Below are 17,003 nucleotides of genomic sequence, written 5' to 3' on the forward strand. Positions count from 1 at the left end.
TAAATAAAATAAATAAAATAAATAAAATAAATAAAATAAATAAAATAAATAAAATAAATAAAATAAATAAAATAAATAAAATAAATAAAATAAATTTATAAACTTATATAAGCTTAATTTTATAACCTTATATTTATATTAATAAAAAAAATTTTATTTTTATTTTTTTTTTTACTTTTTTTAACTATTCGAAATACTTTAACCTTTAATTAATTTAAAACTTTATTAAATTTTCATTATTAAATATTATTTAAATAAATTTAATATTAATTATATTATAAATTTATTAAATATAATTTATAATATTTAAATTTTACGTCATATTTTTTACCGCTACCTCGAAATTTAAGAAATTAAATTTAATTAAATTTAAACTATTTATACCAAATCTTTTAAAATTTATATACGTAAATTTTTTTTCGAATATAGTTTAAATAATAATTAATTAATTTTATATTTTATTTAAAAAAATTTTACCGTTTTATATTAAAATATTATAAATATTTATAAATTTTTAGCAATTTTTTAACAATTTAACCAAAATAAATTAAAATTATATATAAACAAATTATATAACTTCTTTAAAAATAAATAATATATATAAAATATTATAAAAAAAATAGGTTATTAAATATTATATATATATATTTAATAATAATAACTTAATATTTTTTAACATATTTTTTTTAAAATCTATATTAAATTTCATACAAACAAAATTACATAACGCCGTAAAAAAGTTTAATAACGTTATAATAATTAAATAATACTAAATTTAAATTATATTTAATTTATAAATACTTATTACAAATTAAAAATATATAATATTAAAATTTACGCAATTATTAACGCATACTTTTAATATATCCCTTAATTTTATTATAATATATTAATTTATATAACTTATTTAATATTTATATAATATATTTAAATTATTAACCAATTTAATTACACACTTTTTATTATTCGTTTAAATAAAAGTAATAAATTATTAATTATAATTGCATTTTATTATTACTTATTATAAAATATTAAAACTATACGTTTTTCGCATCGTTTTATATTTTATTAACGTAAACCTAATTTAATTAATACCAATTTAAAATAATTAACGCATTTTAAAACTTTAACGGAAAATTTTTATACCTTTACCGACAATATTTACTTTACTTCCCGAAAAAAAAATTAAATTAATATTAACACTATTTTAACTAAACTTTTTTATTTTTATAACTACTTTTTTTTTAAAAAAAGTATAATTAATTAACATATTAAAAATTGGTAATTACAACTTTATAATAGTTGTATAATCTTTTAAAAAATAATATACTTTTATACAAGTTTTAATTAATTTATTTAATACTAATTATATTATTATTAAAAATATTTTGGTTAATTATAACATAAAAATCTTTAAATACGCAAATATATTACTAATAAAATAACTTTATTATATATATATATACTTTTAATTTATTTTAAATTTGTTAAATTTATACAAATTTAAAACTTATATTATATATATAAATAAAAAAATAAACTTTATATTATTTTTAATAAACTTTAAATTTTATATAATATATTTAATCCCAAATTGGCCGAAAATTATTAAATCTTATTAAATTATAAAAAATAAATTAAATTATAACGTTTAATTAATTTAAACTAAATAAATTTTAACGTTTATCTTTTAAAATATAATTTAATAATTTGTAATAATATTTTAATATATATAAATAATATTTTTAAAAAAATAAATAATTAAAATAAAAATTTATTTTATTTAAATTAATATTATTACTTATAAAAAAAACTAATAAAATATAATTTATAAAAAATTAAGTTTAAGATATTAAAATTACTTCTTATTAATTATAATTAAAATTATTTCGAAATATTATTAAGGAAAATTAATATTAGTTTAAAAAATTTAGAAAAAATAAAAATAAATAACAAAATTAAAAATAAACTTTAAATAATAAAAATTTAATTATTATAATAAATTATAATAATAATAGTAATAAAATCTTATTTAAAAAATTATTATAAAACCGTTTATAAATTTTTAACCTGGTTATATATAATAAAATAACTACATTTAAATTAATATTAACTTTTTCGAATTTTACTTTAATGTTTTTTAACTTAATTAAATTAAATTTATTTTTAATATTATTATTTTTTATCTTTTTTTCCTCCTTTTTAACCTTTTAATTTTATTACTTAACTTTAATATTATTATACTTTATTTTTCCTTTTTTTTTTTTAACCTTTTAATCTTATTGTTTATTATTTTATTTAATTTTAATTTATATTTGTTAAGGTTTAATTTTAACAGTTTTTAAAAATCTTGCTTTTTTTTTTGCAAACTTTTTCTTAATTATTTTAAGCCTTTTATTATTAGTAATATTTAAATTTTATTATAATTTAATTATATTTATTACTACTTTATTTAAATATAAATTAAAGTAATAATTTTTATTATTAATATTTTTTTATTTAATTATAAATTTATTCTTAATTATTATAATTATATAAAATTAATTATAATTAATATTAAATAAATTAACTTACTTTATTATTTTTTTTAATATTACTTTTATAAATAACTATTTTTTTTTATAAAAATATAATTAAATTAAAAATTTTTTAAATAAAAAATTAATTAATTCGTAACAATTTTTATATATAATATTAATTAATAATTTTATAATTTATCCGGTTACGATTTGGATTAATTTAATAATAACAATTTTAAGATTATTATAAAATAATATTTTATAAAAATTAACAAAATATAAATATATTTTAATTTTATTAATAATAAATTTAATTAATTTACGGTTATTTATTAAATTAATTTCGTAAATCTTTTTAATTATATTGTAATAAAACTTAAAATTTAACCTTTTATTATTATTTAAAATAATAAAAATTAAAATTGTATAAGCAATTTAATAATTAATTAAAATTAAAATAAATTATTTTAATAAAAAAAAACTTTCGGTAAAATTAATAAATTTTAATATTTTTTAAATAATACCAAAATTAATATTATAAACCTTATATATTTTTAAATAAAATAACTACTTTTTAATATTATAATATATATATAAAAATACCAAGTAATAACTTAATAAAATAAAAAAATTTATTATATAAAATTACTTCTTTTAATATAATTAAAAATAATATAAATATTAATTTAAAAATATTTATATAAATAAAAAAGTTTATATAACCATTTAAATATTTTAAAATAATTATAAAAATTTTTAATTTACTTTTTTATAAATATATTAAATTAGCTATTCCTATTATAAAACTTTTAATTAATTTTTTAAATTTTGTATAAACATAATATAATTATTTTAAGGTTTATATTTTAAGGGGGGTAGGTGTATTAACATTTTTGAGGTTTTAGCACAGTCACCGCCTTGGTCAACCGTAGTCCTTTTGACAAGCGAATGCTGCCGACTTGATGGACTTGATGGCGCTAAAAGGTCCCAGCAAACGGAATTAAGATTTCATTTCAATGGGGACGTAGTGTACGAAGGTTGGGGCCAAAAGTTCCGCACATGTTTAAATCTTGGCATCGTATTTTATACGTTTTTCGACTTATTGGTACTGTATTAGCCACACGCTAAGCTGAAGGTCGGATAGTGGCTCGTTCACTAAGTTTAGGTGGCTTACCACTATATTTATAGCGATATTAGCCACTATAGCTTAAATAAGACCGTACAACCTCTTTTTTATTCGCACGTGGCTTTGCCAAGCTTAGATGTGCGAAACTTTTGGCCCCAACCTTTGTAGCACTTGCATCAAATACTTGCATAATACAAACGTAGCTCCTCCCACGAACAGCACGAACTGCACGAACTGCACGAACTGCTTCAAGAGTGGGGGAAAAAGTGGATGGTGCCATCAAGATCACCCGGATGGCGTAACAAATCATATTTCTAATTGGATTCGAAGGTTGACGCGCGACTTCCATCTGTTCTCCATCTGTTCTCCATCAGTAGAATGTCATGCATGTGCGTAATGAGTACCATAAGTCAAGTTCTCGGGGTTCATATAGAAACTCCAGTCTCCTCGGATGCATTAACCTAGTAACTTAACTATAAGGTAGATACCTATGAAATATAAAACCCAGAACCTTCTTTGCTTTAACTAGGTACTATAAAGTTGGAGAGAATTAAAAGATATTGCCGTGAATATCCAACATATCCAACCTTCAACCCCGCTTAGTGAACCAACCACTTAAACAGCCACTATCTAAGACATCACGACTAATAAACTTGAGACTCACGAAAATGGCTCCCAAGATCTTCCTGTAAGTAAAGGGCTAACGAAGACTTAGGCAGAAACAGAATAACTTGGAGTGCCTATAAGCTAATACATCTAATAGCACCGGTGCGACTGGTATGAACTTGACAGCCCAGCTATAAACAATATTTCATCGGGTCGATATGAATACTGAATGCTCTTAACAAATAGGCTACATTGGTGGTGATGTCCTCTACCAGCTGAACAAAGTCCACCCGGATTATGAGTATACACTACTTGTACGAAACGAGGAGCGAGCCAAGCCCGTCGCCGCTGCTTACCCCAAGGCCCGTATCGTCTACGGCACTCTAGACGACGCCGAGGTGATCGAGAAGGAGGCTGCCGCAGCAGATATCGTCGTCCGTACGTTACTATTCCAATCCAAGACTCAAAAGAGAAGAGCAAATAACTTAACGCCATCCAGACACTGCCGAATCGGCCGACAATGTTCCTTCTGCAAAAGCCATTGCTAAGGGTCTCGCGGCGGGCCACACAGCCGAGAAGCCCGGCTACTGGATCCATCTCTGCGGAACCGGCATCCTAACTTGGTACGACGTAGACAACAAGCGCTATGGCCAACCGCCGCTGCCGGAGCAGAAATACCACGACATCGACGACATCGACCGCATCCTCTCAATCCCTGACACCGCGCTCCACAGGGACGTCGACAAGATCGTGCTGGCAGCAAACGACTCCCCCGGGGTCAAGACCCTAATCGTCGGACCACCCACCATCTACGGCCAGGGCCGCGGTCCTGTCAACCAGCGCAGCATCCAAGTACCCATGCTCATCGAGTACACGCTAAAGAACGGTTATGCACCAATCCACCCCCCCGGTCTAACCGAGTGGAACAACCTGCACATCTACGACGTGAGCGACTTCTTCGTGCAGGCCGTAGAAGCTACGCAGGACCCTTCTAAGGCCAACAATCCCGAGATCTTCGGTCCCAAGGGGTACTTCTTCCTCGAGAACGGCGTGCACAAGTGGAGCGACGTAGCTAGGTGGGTCGCCGAAGAGGCCGCGAAGCAGGGTCTTATTCCCGAGCCCGCTACGAAGGAGGTCGACTTCCCCTTCTTCGGGGCCAATTCCAAGGCTGTCGCCGCTAGGGCGAGGAAGTATTTCGGCTGGACGCCTAAGGGTCCGTCCCTGAAGGATGATATCCCGTCAAGTGTGGCTCTTGAGGCGAAGAGGTTGGGCAAGGCTTGATTAAGTTGATCTGGAAGAGATATTACCCGATGCCGATTCTCTATAAAATTTGTTAGCAGAGAATTCCACGGTAATCTCGTAGTAATAGCAGGCGACACTGATGTAACTTAATACAATGCTCCAATTTCTTAATTAACGACTAAATATAGTGATCCAACCTGTTTCCACCTTGTACGTTCCATTCATTATCATAACGGTCATATGCCCAAATACATCAAAGATAGACATCCCTGTAAAACATTTCATATACTCACGAGCCTGTAATCAGGGATGTTCAATATCGAAGTACACCTTGACTTCGACCTCGTTGCTCCAACCAGCTGTTAGGCCCATCTCATTCCACGCCGTTTCAATATCAATTTCCAATACATGGCTGTCGGTCTTATTAACAGTAACAGTGTGAGGCGGAATTGGTTGTCCTTGAATAGTAACCATGAAATCCCGTTCGATCGACATGTCAGGGAGACTTGAGATATACACCCCTTCGACTAGTTAGTATAACAATTGAGTCACTAGCAGTAACAGGGACTTACCAAGAATCCCCAAGGCTTTGAGCCGTGTATCCAAGAGTACCCTACCGGTATGCAGGAGCTCAGACTCGTTTGTGGTGATAGCGGCAGCGCCCGTCATCTTCCCGATGAGGCCTAGATTTGCGACGTATATCCTACCGTTCGTCTCGCTGTCAAACCGTGTTATGGGGAAGGCGGTAAAAATTTCGTAGTCCCGGACATCTAACGATACCGCGAGGATAGCAGCAGCAGAGCCGGGTTCTACGACGGATGTTACGAGACCGCTGTGGTGGGCACGCACGACGTATAAATTCGACGCGGACACACCCGGGAAACGCGAGAGAGGGATGAGCTCCCCCACCGCCCGTCGCGATATGTTGAAGACGCCTAGTAACGGTGTCCCAGTTACAGCTCGGCCGTGGTAACTGCCAATTTTGAGGATTGCAGGCTCATCGTAACTAGTATACGCGTCGATGCTTCTACCTACTACGCTGGGTCTGAAAATAACGGTCTTACCTCGAGGCGTTGGTCCTGTCATCTCAGCAATGAGATCGATATTGTGTCTTCCAGGGGTATCGGTTATATAGATCGGCCCACCACTGAGACACCGCGCAGCAGCGTGGAAACCAGCAAACTCATGATCGGTCTGAAACATATCCCAATCTGGTAAGATGTTTAGATGCTGGGTAAGCAAGGCGTTGTGGGCGTTCGCGAAGAGATGCCACGGATGTGACTCTGGGATATCGGGATAAAAGTCGTCAGAGTTACGCGCGAGCATAGCTGGTCTGTTTTGCGGCAGTTGCTGAAGGAATAAGAGTTGCGGCGCTTGCGACATACACGATATGGCTTTAATGCTGAAATACCTCAAGGCCGATATTATCCAGCTATCAAGGTACGCCTCGGTAAGTTCTCGACGGTGTTTAGCTGAGACCCAGGTGTCTATCATGTACTGCACATCCGTTTTGACACCATCGATCCCACAGTCTGATAAGAAGCGATAAAAGTCGTTATAAAATTTCCCAACATCTTCTTTTGCGATAACAGTCATAGGACCGTTGAGGTTAGAATCAGCGCGATCAATTTGTACTGTCTTATAAGTCTGGGCGAGGTCACCAGTGCTTGAAATCCCTCCCCAGTAACCAAGCAAAGCATGCCAGACGGCGACGTGTTGGATACTTGGATGCTTTGAGCGGATGAGAGATACTGTGTCTTTGAGTCCATTCGGGAATGCGTTTGGTTCAGCTTCGAAACCCTTCCAACCATGTTGGTATTGATCCTGGCCCTGGTAATCAATATCTTGCCAGTTATCATCTATGATGAGACTGCTGATATTGATGTGGTCCTTTGCTAGTGCTCCAACGGCACGTATTATTTTCTCGTCTGTTAGATGTTGACCCAGAGCATTCCAGGTACCTATTCAAACAGCAGGGCTAAGTTAGACTCATCGAGAAAATTCAGGTGGGCAGATTGCTTACAATAACCCAATCCATCATACCAATTTTCGTACCATTCAGGCTTGATGTCATTAGTCAAACTCTGGATTTCCTTAGTAAACTCATCCCTGCTATTACCCGTGGCGGCCATAACGGCTCGAGCGTGGTACATGACGGCTGCTACCGCACTCTCGAAATCATCGCCAACAGAAGCCAAAACTAGACCGGTTGATTGAGCTTCGTTGTCGCTGCGTATCTACGAATCAAGCATGAGATGACTATCGTGGAACGAATTGGTTTGTGGGTTTGAGCTCTTACTTACATGTAATCTTACAGAACCTGTATCCGAGCTGCGGAAGAGCGTGGCTACGTTGCCAACTCCACTAACTCCTAGTAGGACAAGATGCTTTCCTTGATGACTTAGAAAAGAGCACATCACGGCATCCTTGTCCAATTTGAATGACTTCCTGCCATGCCTAGGACCTAACCACGGCGACCCATGGCGAACTAGAGCGAAATACCTACAACTCGGTCAGTTCCGCAATAATAATTAACGTCTATACTAGTTTGAAAAAAACAAACATCCTGACTTACCGCAGAGCACCACCCCACGGAGTCCCGAGCTCCACATCGGCATATGCAGAACGATCATCGCCGGCCGGATTCACACTCGCGCTTACAGTCCAGATTTGGGTATTGGGGGTTTGACTCTTCGCACCCGTGACCGTTAGCTCCGGGTTAAGCCCATGAATTATTTTAGAGAGATTCGTGTCCATTCCATTATTTGGGGATGTTGGGCTAATCAAAACGATCCCATCGTATATCCCTGAGACTTTGCGAGACCACCTCCAAGGCTGATTACGGCCATTGCGGAACTTCAAAGTAAATTTTAGGGATGATGATACAATAAACGGCGCTCCAAAGTACAGGCGAACATGCGAATTTCTAACAATTTGAAGTGCGGAGGGAGAATCGTTGACGGAAATGGGCGATAACGGCTTCTCCGTCCAGTCGGCACCGGAAGAAGAGTACCAGACGGCAACCTCCCAAGGATCTTCTGTACAGCTACTGTCTACTTCTAACAGAGCAAGAAGTTGGAACGAGTTGTCTTTGAACTGAGTGACCTGTCCAAGAGGTGGATAGCTTGATATGGTTGGTTCCATCCCGACGGCGGGAGCGTCCGGTCCAGAGACACGGACGGCGTGGAACTCGGAGTCGATATCACGTTCACCTTTAGACATAATTACAAGTGAAATAACTATTTCATTTTATTAAACAACGTAAGGGGAATGGTACGGATTATTATAAGCAGGATCAAGTAGGTAATTATTCAAATAAAACAGCGGTATTAGGAATTAAGAATCGAATAAAACATTCTTATGGTTTAAGGACAACTCGGCCAAGTTGCAACATTAAATTGTGGAAACTCTTAAGTTCTTGGGAAAGTCTTGAAAGTTCAACAGATGAGCCCAAGACCCATAAACGACCCATAAAAGCTACTTGGCCAATCAAGAGTTGATTATTTCTCGTCACAGTTACTTAGCCACAGATCGTTGACGCTAACCGGAATTTAGCGGGAAGAAAGTTAAAATTTTGAGGCTTGCGTCTGTGAATCCCACAAGCCGCCCCAATGCACCTTTGACTTGACGCCTCAGGCCAAACCCAAAATTTGAGCTTTCGATTACCGAAACCGAACCGTTCGTCCAAGATTTACATCAAACCGCTCACTCCCCGTAATTCCACCCTCCCGCACGCAACACCCTAATGGCGTCCAGGAGACTCGCTTTCAACCTCGCGCAGGGCATGCGCAGCCGTGCCGCGAATTCTGCCATACGACCATTACGAAGAGGTTTTGCAACTCCGGTGACGTCTCCCGTTGGCGCGAAGACCCAGACCACAACATTGAAAAATGGTCTGACGGTAAGCTACCCCCAGCGGCCAATTGGGCTAGTCAATGCTTCTTAAACTTGTATCTGACGGTAAACCGAAAGATCGCGACCGAATACTCCCCTTGGGCGCAGACTTCGACGGTGGGAGTATGGATCGATGCCGGTTCGAGGGCCGAGACGGACGAGACAAATGGAACCGCACATTTCCTAGAACATCTCGCCTTCAAGGTATTTACGGGCGTATACCTCGGCAAAATTACGCATTACTTATAGCTTCCATAGGGTACCCAGAAGAGAACTCAGCAACAACTAGAGCTCGAGATTGAGAATATGGGTGGTCATCTTAACGCTTATACCTCGGTGCGTTAAATATAGCCGGCAACATTATTACTCCCGACTGACATATGAATAGCGTGAGAACACCGTCTACTTCTCCAGAGCATTCAACTCCGATGTTCCTCAGTGCGTCGACATCCTCGCCGATATCCTCCAGAATTCTAAACTTGAGCCCTCCGCCATCGAGCGAGAACGTGATGTCATTCTCCGTGAATCAGAGGAAGTTGAGAAGCAGCTCGACGAAGTTGTCTTCGATCACCTCCACGCCACTGCCTACGCTCACCAGCCTCTCGGCCGCACTATCCTTGGACCTCGAGAGAACATCCGTGATATTACCCGAACCGAGTTAACCAACTACATTAAGACCAACTATACTGCTGACCGTATGGTTCTCGTCGGTGCTGGTGGTATTCCTCACGATAAGCTCGTCGAGCTAGCCGAGAAGAACTTCTCTAGCCTTCCTACTTCTTCGCCTCACACCGAAGCCTACCTCCTCTCCAAGCGAAAGCCTAACTTCATTGGTTCCGAGGTTCGAATCCGAGACGATACCATCCCATCCGCCCACATCGCTCTTGCTGTTGAGGGTGTGAGCTGGAACGACGACGACTACTTCACTGCTCTAGTTACTCAGGCCATCATCGGCAACTATGACAAGGCCATGGGCAGCGCACCTCACCAAGGCAACAAGTTGAGCACCTTCGTTCACCACAATGACCTAGCCAACAGCTTCATGAGCTTCTCCACGAGCTATAGCGACACGGGGTAAGCTCTCCGGTATTCTACATTTCTTGTATCTTGTACTAATCAGTTCCAGTCTATGGGGTATCTACCTAGTGACCGACCAGCTCACCCGTATTGACGACCTGGTTCACTTCACTCTTCGGGAATGGTCCCGCCTTTCTAGCAACGTCACTGAGTCCGAGGTCGAGCGAGCAAAGGCTCAACTGAAGGCCTCAATTCTCCTTTCCCTCGACAGCACATCCGCCGTTGCGGAAGACGTCGGCCGACAACTCGTCACAACCGGCCGCCGCCAGAGCCCTGGTGAGATCGAGCGTGTCATCGATCACATCACGGAGAAGGACGTAATGGACTTCGCCCGGAGGAAATTATGGGACCAAGACGTGGCCATCAGCGCCGTCGGCAGTATCGAGGGCCTTCTCGACTACCAGAGAATCAGGAACGACATGAGCCGAAACTTTTAGGCGGACAGTGATTGGGGACAGCGGCTTGAAGGGGGGGACTCGGTCATAGAGTGTATCAGATAATCACGCACTTATTGTACCATACCATAAAGATTTCTCATCTGTTAGATTCCCTCGACCGGCCCAGAAGATATTTTGTTTGTGTTACCTTTTCTGCATCGGTCCCTATAATGCATGGGTTAGGTACCCAGGACTGGTGTCATTGAGTTTAATGTGATATGTTAACGATCAAGTTAGCTCGCTTAAATAGCGAATACAAAGGCTCTTCAGAGTCGAATCACTAACTTTAAATAGAGGAGCATCTGTGAAAATTCTACTAAATTGATTCGTTGTCTAGCCGTCTACCAGATCGGGAATTTCAGAGTTCTGTACGATGGATGCTATATGTCCGAGATTTATATACTCTTTCCACAGGAGTATGAGATACAGGTCGCTATAGAATACGTAGCCCACTATCCCAACGTCCTATGCCAGGGAACATCGAGCCGGTACTATTTACCTCGATCAATGGAGTCACTCGTGCTTTCGACTGCCACGTATGAGTCAATACCCCTTAATCCATTGAGACTCCCTATTATACCGCCCATCGCTACCTAGGTATAGGTAGCTTTTCAGCATCGCCAACTATAAATGGCTAAACTGTCTAGTCAAAGCACGTCTGTACCAGATATTCCCTGTGGCCGTCCTCGTATCGAAGCATCATTCCGATGACTTATAGACGGCCTGCAATACTAGGTTTACAAGTGATCTTCGGTCACTCAAAGAGAAACTCATACAACTCAGTACTATTTTCAAAGGGAAATATATTAACGATAATCAATTAGCCCTTCTCTAGGCTAAACTATCAGCCCTTTTCAACACAGATAGAACGAGGATGGGATATTACGCCAATGAGTGGCATCATTGAAGCGCCGAATGAGACATATTGATGTCTTTGTAACTTATCTCAGGCTTAAACCGATACCGTACGAGAGATGAGAGGCGTGGGTTCCCAGTTAGTCATTTGCTCAAGAATCCCCTGATGTTCCCAGGTGTAAGACACCTTCAGGAACAGGTAATTCCTAGATTTTTATAGGATATAATCTCTCCTTGTCTTTGAGCAATATGACAGCTAAATCTGGGTCAGGGATGATTATGCTCAAAGTTTCTGCTTACTTATCTTAATGGAGGATGATACAAGGATGAGTTGTCACATGGTTTAGACAATAAAAGAACCTATTTTATGTTTGGGGAAAGGTCTGTCATAGTTTAGCTTCAATTTTGGCACTGAAGCTTAAAGAATCAATGCCATAAGGAAGGATGTGAATGGATGCTTTAAAACATACCTCCTAATCTACCTTTTAAGTAGCTAGGAGGTAGTTATCAAAGTGAATATAATAGGTATAGGAAAGAATAGTAGGTGGACGTTGACGAAATGAATAAGTCTAGGTAGCTCAGATTCTATCAAGTGGCAATATTTGACTCTAAATGCTAGGAAAGAGTCTCTAGGTATTCCCGTTAAATAGAAGATCACATTTCCTAGTAAACGGAATCTTAAAGGGGTGGATATAACAGCAGCCGTCAATATTGGAGCAAGACGAAAGGGCATTTTAACGTGATGATCCCTGGAATATATGGTGTGATCTATTGTTGGTGGTTGTAGATTAATATAATTAACGATACATTGCCAATGCTGCTGGCCAAGACTTCACTTAATGAGGCAGAATTCTCCCAATAGATATATTAGTTCCATAGCCGTGGATCCTCACTCTCGCTCGTACTCCGCTTTTCAAGTTTGGTAATCCCACCGCGTCGATCTATCATATCCTGGTGAAAAAGCTCTTGGCTCGCTTCACATAGAGGAGGGGAGGCTCAGCTTCTCCAACTTGGACCTCTTCACTTTGAGGGGTCCCATGGCCACACTGTAGCCAATACGCTCTCGAAACTGGCCAGGAATAAAAACTTTATACTGGAACATTTACCGAGACAAATTTAACTCCGTACACCTAGGCAGTAAAAGCTACCTAGTATTCAAGACAAGTACCTACGTGACAAAATATTCATTCAGAAACTTTAGCTAGAATTTGACGTGATGTAAGACCATATTGATCTTTTATATTAGAATATATCGCACGGTAATAGAAGTATTATTTGCATTGTAGTGTTGACCCGATAACATCACCAATAACAGCATACAATGAATCCATATATACAAACATAAGAGGAATTCCCTTCGGGGTTAACCTGCACCAGCTAGATAGCTCGCGTTAATAACCGTGATTCATACCCGTCGTAGTTTTAAGTCCTTAAGCCTTCACGAACTGACCAGATAGGTAGTAATATTCGGCATCCATCTCCTCCTGTACCTGTCTCCAAAGCCCCTTCTGCAGCGTGCCGGAAAGCCAGTAATTGCCGGCGGCATCCTTCCCAACGATGGGAAACGAGTTGCGCGTGGGCATGCCGTTGACAAGACCGTTGGGCTGGATGTACGACGGACGTCCGATCTTGTTGGCCCGCTTTTCCGGGTCCGCGCCGGGACGCACTACCGCGGCCGAGAAGTCCGTATCGAAAAACTTGGCCTTATTCCAGTTGGAAATCATCATGGGCACCATCGCGGGGTCGCCGTACAAGGCCGTTTTGCCCCTCTTCCCGGCCGCAAGGTCAACAGCGGCGCGTGCTTCCACCTGCGCTCGTGTCCCTTGTTCGGCAATGGATCGGCGCACTGCAGCTGCGACGTAGCCCAAGGGCCTTGCGAATAGGTCTCGCATCGACACGAACGCCCAAACGCCAGCAACAGCGTTGCCGACGTAAGCATGTGTCTGCGGAAGAAGGTCCTTAGCGAGTACCGAGCGCATGCCGAAGGCGTTCATGATGGACACCGTCTGTTCTGTGTGCTGGAGGTGTCGGAGGGCGAGGCGCGTGACCCAGCCCGAAAGCACGTCGCCTTCGCTGACGAACGGTTTCACCTTCTCGTCCTCGTCGGTCTGCGAGGCGAGGTAATCGAGTGCTTCCTTATGCAGGGACTGTACGTGGGCAGCTGGTACACAGACCATCCGCGTGTCCTCGCCGCGCGACCAAAATAAGGTTGTCCAGATATAGGATATGGCGAAAATTAAGGCTTGGATCGGGGCCAGGCGGCGGTGAGCCAAAACGTACGGTTCTTGCGGATCTGTTCCTAGCGATTCGAGCGGGTCTTGCAACACGCCGTAGAGCGGCTTCACGTCGTCATCCCTACCCTCAAGCACGGCTATCCAAGCATCTAGAAGCTCCCTTCGTCCCATCGCATCGAGTAGCGTGTGTGGCCACGATAGCGAGACGATCGTCGCGTCGGTAAAGGACACAATGTGTAAGCTTAGCTGCGGTGCGTCAGTGTACAAGTAGTCGCCGAGTCGTCGAGGAGCACCCCATCGGCGCAACAAAGGCGCAAACTCCTCCGGGTCACTCAGGACGGCAGGTTTCGCGGTAGCCCTAGGTAGACGAGAGCCGGTTGGGTGCCTGGCAATCTCAACATTGTGTTCTATGTGCGAATATGCGAATGCCGGTCTTTTCTCGCTAAAGGAAGTTGGAATGTGATATTCAAGTTTACCATCACCCTGTAAGTATATTTTTTAGTTATTGGAATCTGTTCTAGGAAGTTGAAGACCCTATGCTTAGACGACATAGTAAGAATAGCGAGCATACGGTGAGTCTCAGCCTTGCACCTAGCTTACGCCAGTCACTCCGGCTAAGAAGCTTCTCTAGCGATAGACGTAGCTTATCGGCATCCAACACGTCATCAAATCGCATGGTGAACTCGACAATAACCTTTCTGTTGATCGGTGTATCGTCGAACCGGTGTAGCGGGACGACTGTGTCTGACGATATTGTCAACGGCGACTTGATGGCCGGTTTGCTGGAAAGTATGTTCCCCATGTTGTGCGAGTGGCGCTACAGCACCAGGCTGTACTGAACACCGAAGGTCTAGACAAGAAGTATGTTATGTGCTTCTAAGTTACAGTCCCTACAACCCGGGTCGTCCACGGAGTAATAAATGGCAGGACAAATCTGGCCATTATAGATAGTCTACCGCAGCTGACAAGCTACCCGACGCTTCGGGGAAATTTCCGTGCAAATCAACTGCCTAGCGACCAGCTCAGTTGATATCCGAGATACAGGCTAGTTATTCCCTGACGATCTCTGTCATGTTTGGGTGTCGGGTCCACAGGAATATATAACATCGTCAATAGCAACGTAACATGTTTATATCTCGTGCTGCATGCACGGGAAGGAGTCGATAGGGGGATATCATTTCGAGATGCTCATTGGCCCAACCGCCGACCTTCCCCTTTCTGTGTGTCGATATCTTGGAAACACTTCGTATAGACGAAATATCACGGGCAAGGGTAACGATACGGATTGCGTAAGTATTTCTTGGCAGAGACGACTATGTATGTATATACGTATTCTTCACGTAGCTTGATGCAACGCGGCGCCCAGGTCCACGGTATGAAAGGTACCCGAGACAGGGGAAAAAGTGGCTAATAACACTATAAAATAATCTGGATGATTATCAGCACTTTTGCTAGCAGAACACCGGAGAAGGTCAGCTTTATGGCCAGAGGGAGAAAGCTAGCTCGCGATGTTTCTATGTCGAATGATAAATCATAGGTCCTAGGGTCTACCGATCGCACATGCTTTAATATGCTCGACGGAAACATCCGTAAGCGTTATTGGTCGACGAGCCAATGGTCGTGGGGGGCTCCCTCATATTGTACGAGGGTATAAATGCATGTACAATCTATGTAACGCACAATCCCTTCATCTGGTAGGTGGGACAGGGATCTTCACGGCACTTGAGTCGTGGTTTTAACGTTATCACGACGATCATTTTTATTAACTGAGGTGACATTTCATTACAGAGGATCACTATTTACCGGGTAAGCAGATAAGCGAAACATATTAATGTTTTCGTGCCTAGATTTATCTTAGGCGCCTCTTAGACTCTTCCTTGTAGTACTCAGTTTAGACGCTGGTGGATTTTTACTTCGTAGGGGTCTCTTTTTGACTTATACCTAGGTTGATAGCTCTAAAAGATCGGAGTGACAAAATCTCACGAGGCCGGATAGCTGCGTCTGAAAAAAGGATTTCACGGAGCTACCCCCCGAAGTCCCCGGAGCTCATTAGCCGGAGCTGTAAAAGCGGGTTCCCGCGGGTTTCGACATCGTCTAGCATGATTGCGTCAACCTCGTTAAGCATCTAACGGTGGTGGGCTTCTCCTACCATTTGACAATATAACATACGTAGACCAAGAAAGCTTGTCTGCGGTTGGATATGACCCAAGCACAAGCTTCATTAATTAAAATAAAACGATGATGTAGCTCCTTGCGTGGTTTAGCCTCGTCCGAACCACCTAGCGATTCCCATGTGAAGTAAAAGATCGGTATTACGGAACTTGGCCTCCGGATAGTTTAGTATTCTCCTTGTTGTCATTCAATTATAATACATACAAGACCGAAGTAGGTCGACGAAAACGTCGAAACGCCACAGATAGGCTTCGCACGGGCGGAACGGCTGCATTTTATGCATCCACCCGATGCCCATGCACAGACCATATTCTGAGAGATTACTTGAAATCTATGTAGTACCACGTTGTTGTAAACTGGACGACGCGTTCGTGACCCCGGCCCAAATAATGCCTTATCCGGTGACTACTAAATATTGGCTATTTCAGGTTTAGGAGCACGTGAATGACCAGCTCACACGCATATATAGTAGGTACCTTATAACATGAGACGGACGGGTTATGTTTAATTTGAAATCATCTTTTTTTCTCCTCTTCATCAATCCGTGTCATCCCCCACTCGGCAGAGTCATCTCCGGTTTCTCATAGTTAATAACTAAGCTAAACAGCTTACGTAGGTAGTATATCATATCTATTTCAACCATTCTCTATGAGTACAGCTAAACTTGTTTTACTATGTCGGGCTCAACGTCATTATGTTTCCTCTAAAGCTTGTCATGATATATGATGATGTCGCTTTCGATATTATACACGTATCAAATTTGAAAGTGTTGGAGCATAATCTCAAAGACAACCTAGGGTTATGCTATGCGCCATGGCATTGTTGGTTCTAAGTCTTTAGT

The 17,003-nt window shown here is 40.0% G+C and overlaps 5 protein-coding genes across 5 annotated transcripts; 2 read left to right on the forward strand and 3 right to left on the reverse strand.

Annotated features, from left to right (window-relative positions):
• The first annotated feature begins 4,013 nt into the window (after window positions 1–4,013).
• Window positions 4,014–5,682, forward strand: F4817DRAFT_329010 (NAD(P)-binding protein). Its single transcript, XM_049302216.1, has 4 exons — window positions 4,014–4,333; window positions 4,409–4,422; window positions 4,498–4,689; window positions 4,751–5,682. Exons 1-4 carry the CDS (start codon window positions 4,314–4,316, stop codon window positions 5,530–5,532), a joined length of 1,008 nt encoding a protein of 335 aa, XP_049161607.1. The 5' UTR covers window positions 4,014–4,313; the 3' UTR covers window positions 5,533–5,682.
• Window positions 5,683–5,796: 114 nt separating this feature from the next.
• Window positions 5,797–8,637, reverse strand: F4817DRAFT_356969 (glycoside hydrolase family 36 protein; the record flags this gene model as incomplete). The annotated part of the gene is made up of 5 exons (XM_049305863.1): window positions 5,797–6,014; window positions 6,066–7,454; window positions 7,517–7,730; window positions 7,797–7,995; window positions 8,069–8,637. 5 exons carry the CDS (start codon window positions 8,635–8,637, stop codon window positions 5,797–5,799), a joined length of 2,589 nt encoding a protein of 862 aa, XP_049161608.1.
• A 286-nt stretch (window positions 8,638–8,923) lies between these two features.
• On the forward strand, window positions 8,924–11,562 carry F4817DRAFT_329016 (mitochondrial-processing peptidase subunit beta). The gene is made up of 5 exons (XM_049302217.1): window positions 8,924–9,394; window positions 9,466–9,591; window positions 9,646–9,723; window positions 9,776–10,461; window positions 10,514–11,562. The coding sequence occupies exons 1-5, from the start codon at window positions 9,239–9,241 to the stop codon at window positions 10,899–10,901; spliced, it is 1,434 nt and encodes a 477-aa protein (XP_049161609.1). The 5' UTR covers window positions 8,924–9,238; the 3' UTR covers window positions 10,902–11,562.
• A 162-nt stretch (window positions 11,563–11,724) lies between these two features.
• F4817DRAFT_329018 (uncharacterized protein) lies at window positions 11,725–12,688 on the reverse strand. Its single transcript, XM_049302218.1, has one exon. It carries the CDS (start codon window positions 12,487–12,489, stop codon window positions 12,250–12,252), a length of 240 nt encoding a protein of 79 aa, XP_049161610.1. The 5' UTR covers window positions 12,490–12,688; the 3' UTR covers window positions 11,725–12,249.
• A 173-nt stretch (window positions 12,689–12,861) lies between these two features.
• On the reverse strand, window positions 12,862–15,504 carry F4817DRAFT_329020 (uncharacterized protein). Its single transcript, XM_049302219.1, has 2 exons — window positions 14,562–15,504; window positions 12,862–14,473 (listed from the first exon to the last, which is right to left on the reverse strand). The coding sequence occupies exons 1-2, from the start codon at window positions 14,790–14,792 to the stop codon at window positions 13,187–13,189; spliced, it is 1,518 nt and encodes a 505-aa protein (XP_049161611.1). The 5' UTR covers window positions 14,793–15,504; the 3' UTR covers window positions 12,862–13,186.
• Between the last annotated feature and the right edge of the window lie 1,499 nt (window positions 15,505–17,003).

The sequence above is a fragment of the Daldinia loculata genome, assembly GCF_022478755.1.
Source record: "Daldinia loculata strain CBS 113971 unplaced genomic scaffold F4817scaffold_9, whole genome shotgun sequence".
NCBI classification, from domain to species: Eukaryota; Fungi; Ascomycota; class Sordariomycetes; order Xylariales; family Hypoxylaceae; genus Daldinia; species Daldinia loculata.

What these genes read in the sequence shown, in the direction of transcription:
- F4817DRAFT_329020 (XM_049302219.1), bottom strand. Translation starts at nt 14,792, where the DNA reads ATGGGGAACATACTTTCCAGCAAACCGGCCATCAAGTCGCCGTTGACA. An exon ending in GTGCAAGGCTGAGACTCACC is followed by an intron (nt 14,474 to 14,561) that starts GTATGCTCGCTA and finishes ATATACTTACAG; the next exon opens with GGTGATGGTAAACTTGAATA.
- F4817DRAFT_329010 (XM_049302216.1), top strand. Translation starts at nt 4,314, where the DNA reads ATGGCTCCCAAGATCTTCCT. An exon ending in CGCAGCAGATATCGTCGTCC is followed by an intron (nt 4,690 to 4,750) that starts GTACGTTACTAT and finishes AACGCCATCCAG; the next exon opens with ACACTGCCGAATCGGCCGAC.
- F4817DRAFT_329018 (XM_049302218.1), bottom strand. Translation starts at nt 12,489, where the DNA reads ATGCCCTTTCGTCTTGCTCCAATATTGACGGCTGCTGTTATATCCACC.
- F4817DRAFT_329016 (XM_049302217.1), top strand. Translation starts at nt 9,239, where the DNA reads ATGGCGTCCAGGAGACTCGCTTTCAACCTCGCGCAGGGCATGCGCAGC. An exon ending in CATTGAAAAATGGTCTGACG is followed by an intron (nt 9,395 to 9,465) that starts GTAAGCTACCCC and finishes GTAAACCGAAAG; the next exon opens with ATCGCGACCGAATACTCCCC. An exon ending in TAGAACATCTCGCCTTCAAG is followed by an intron (nt 9,592 to 9,645) that starts GTATTTACGGGC and finishes TAGCTTCCATAG; the next exon opens with GGTACCCAGAAGAGAACTCA.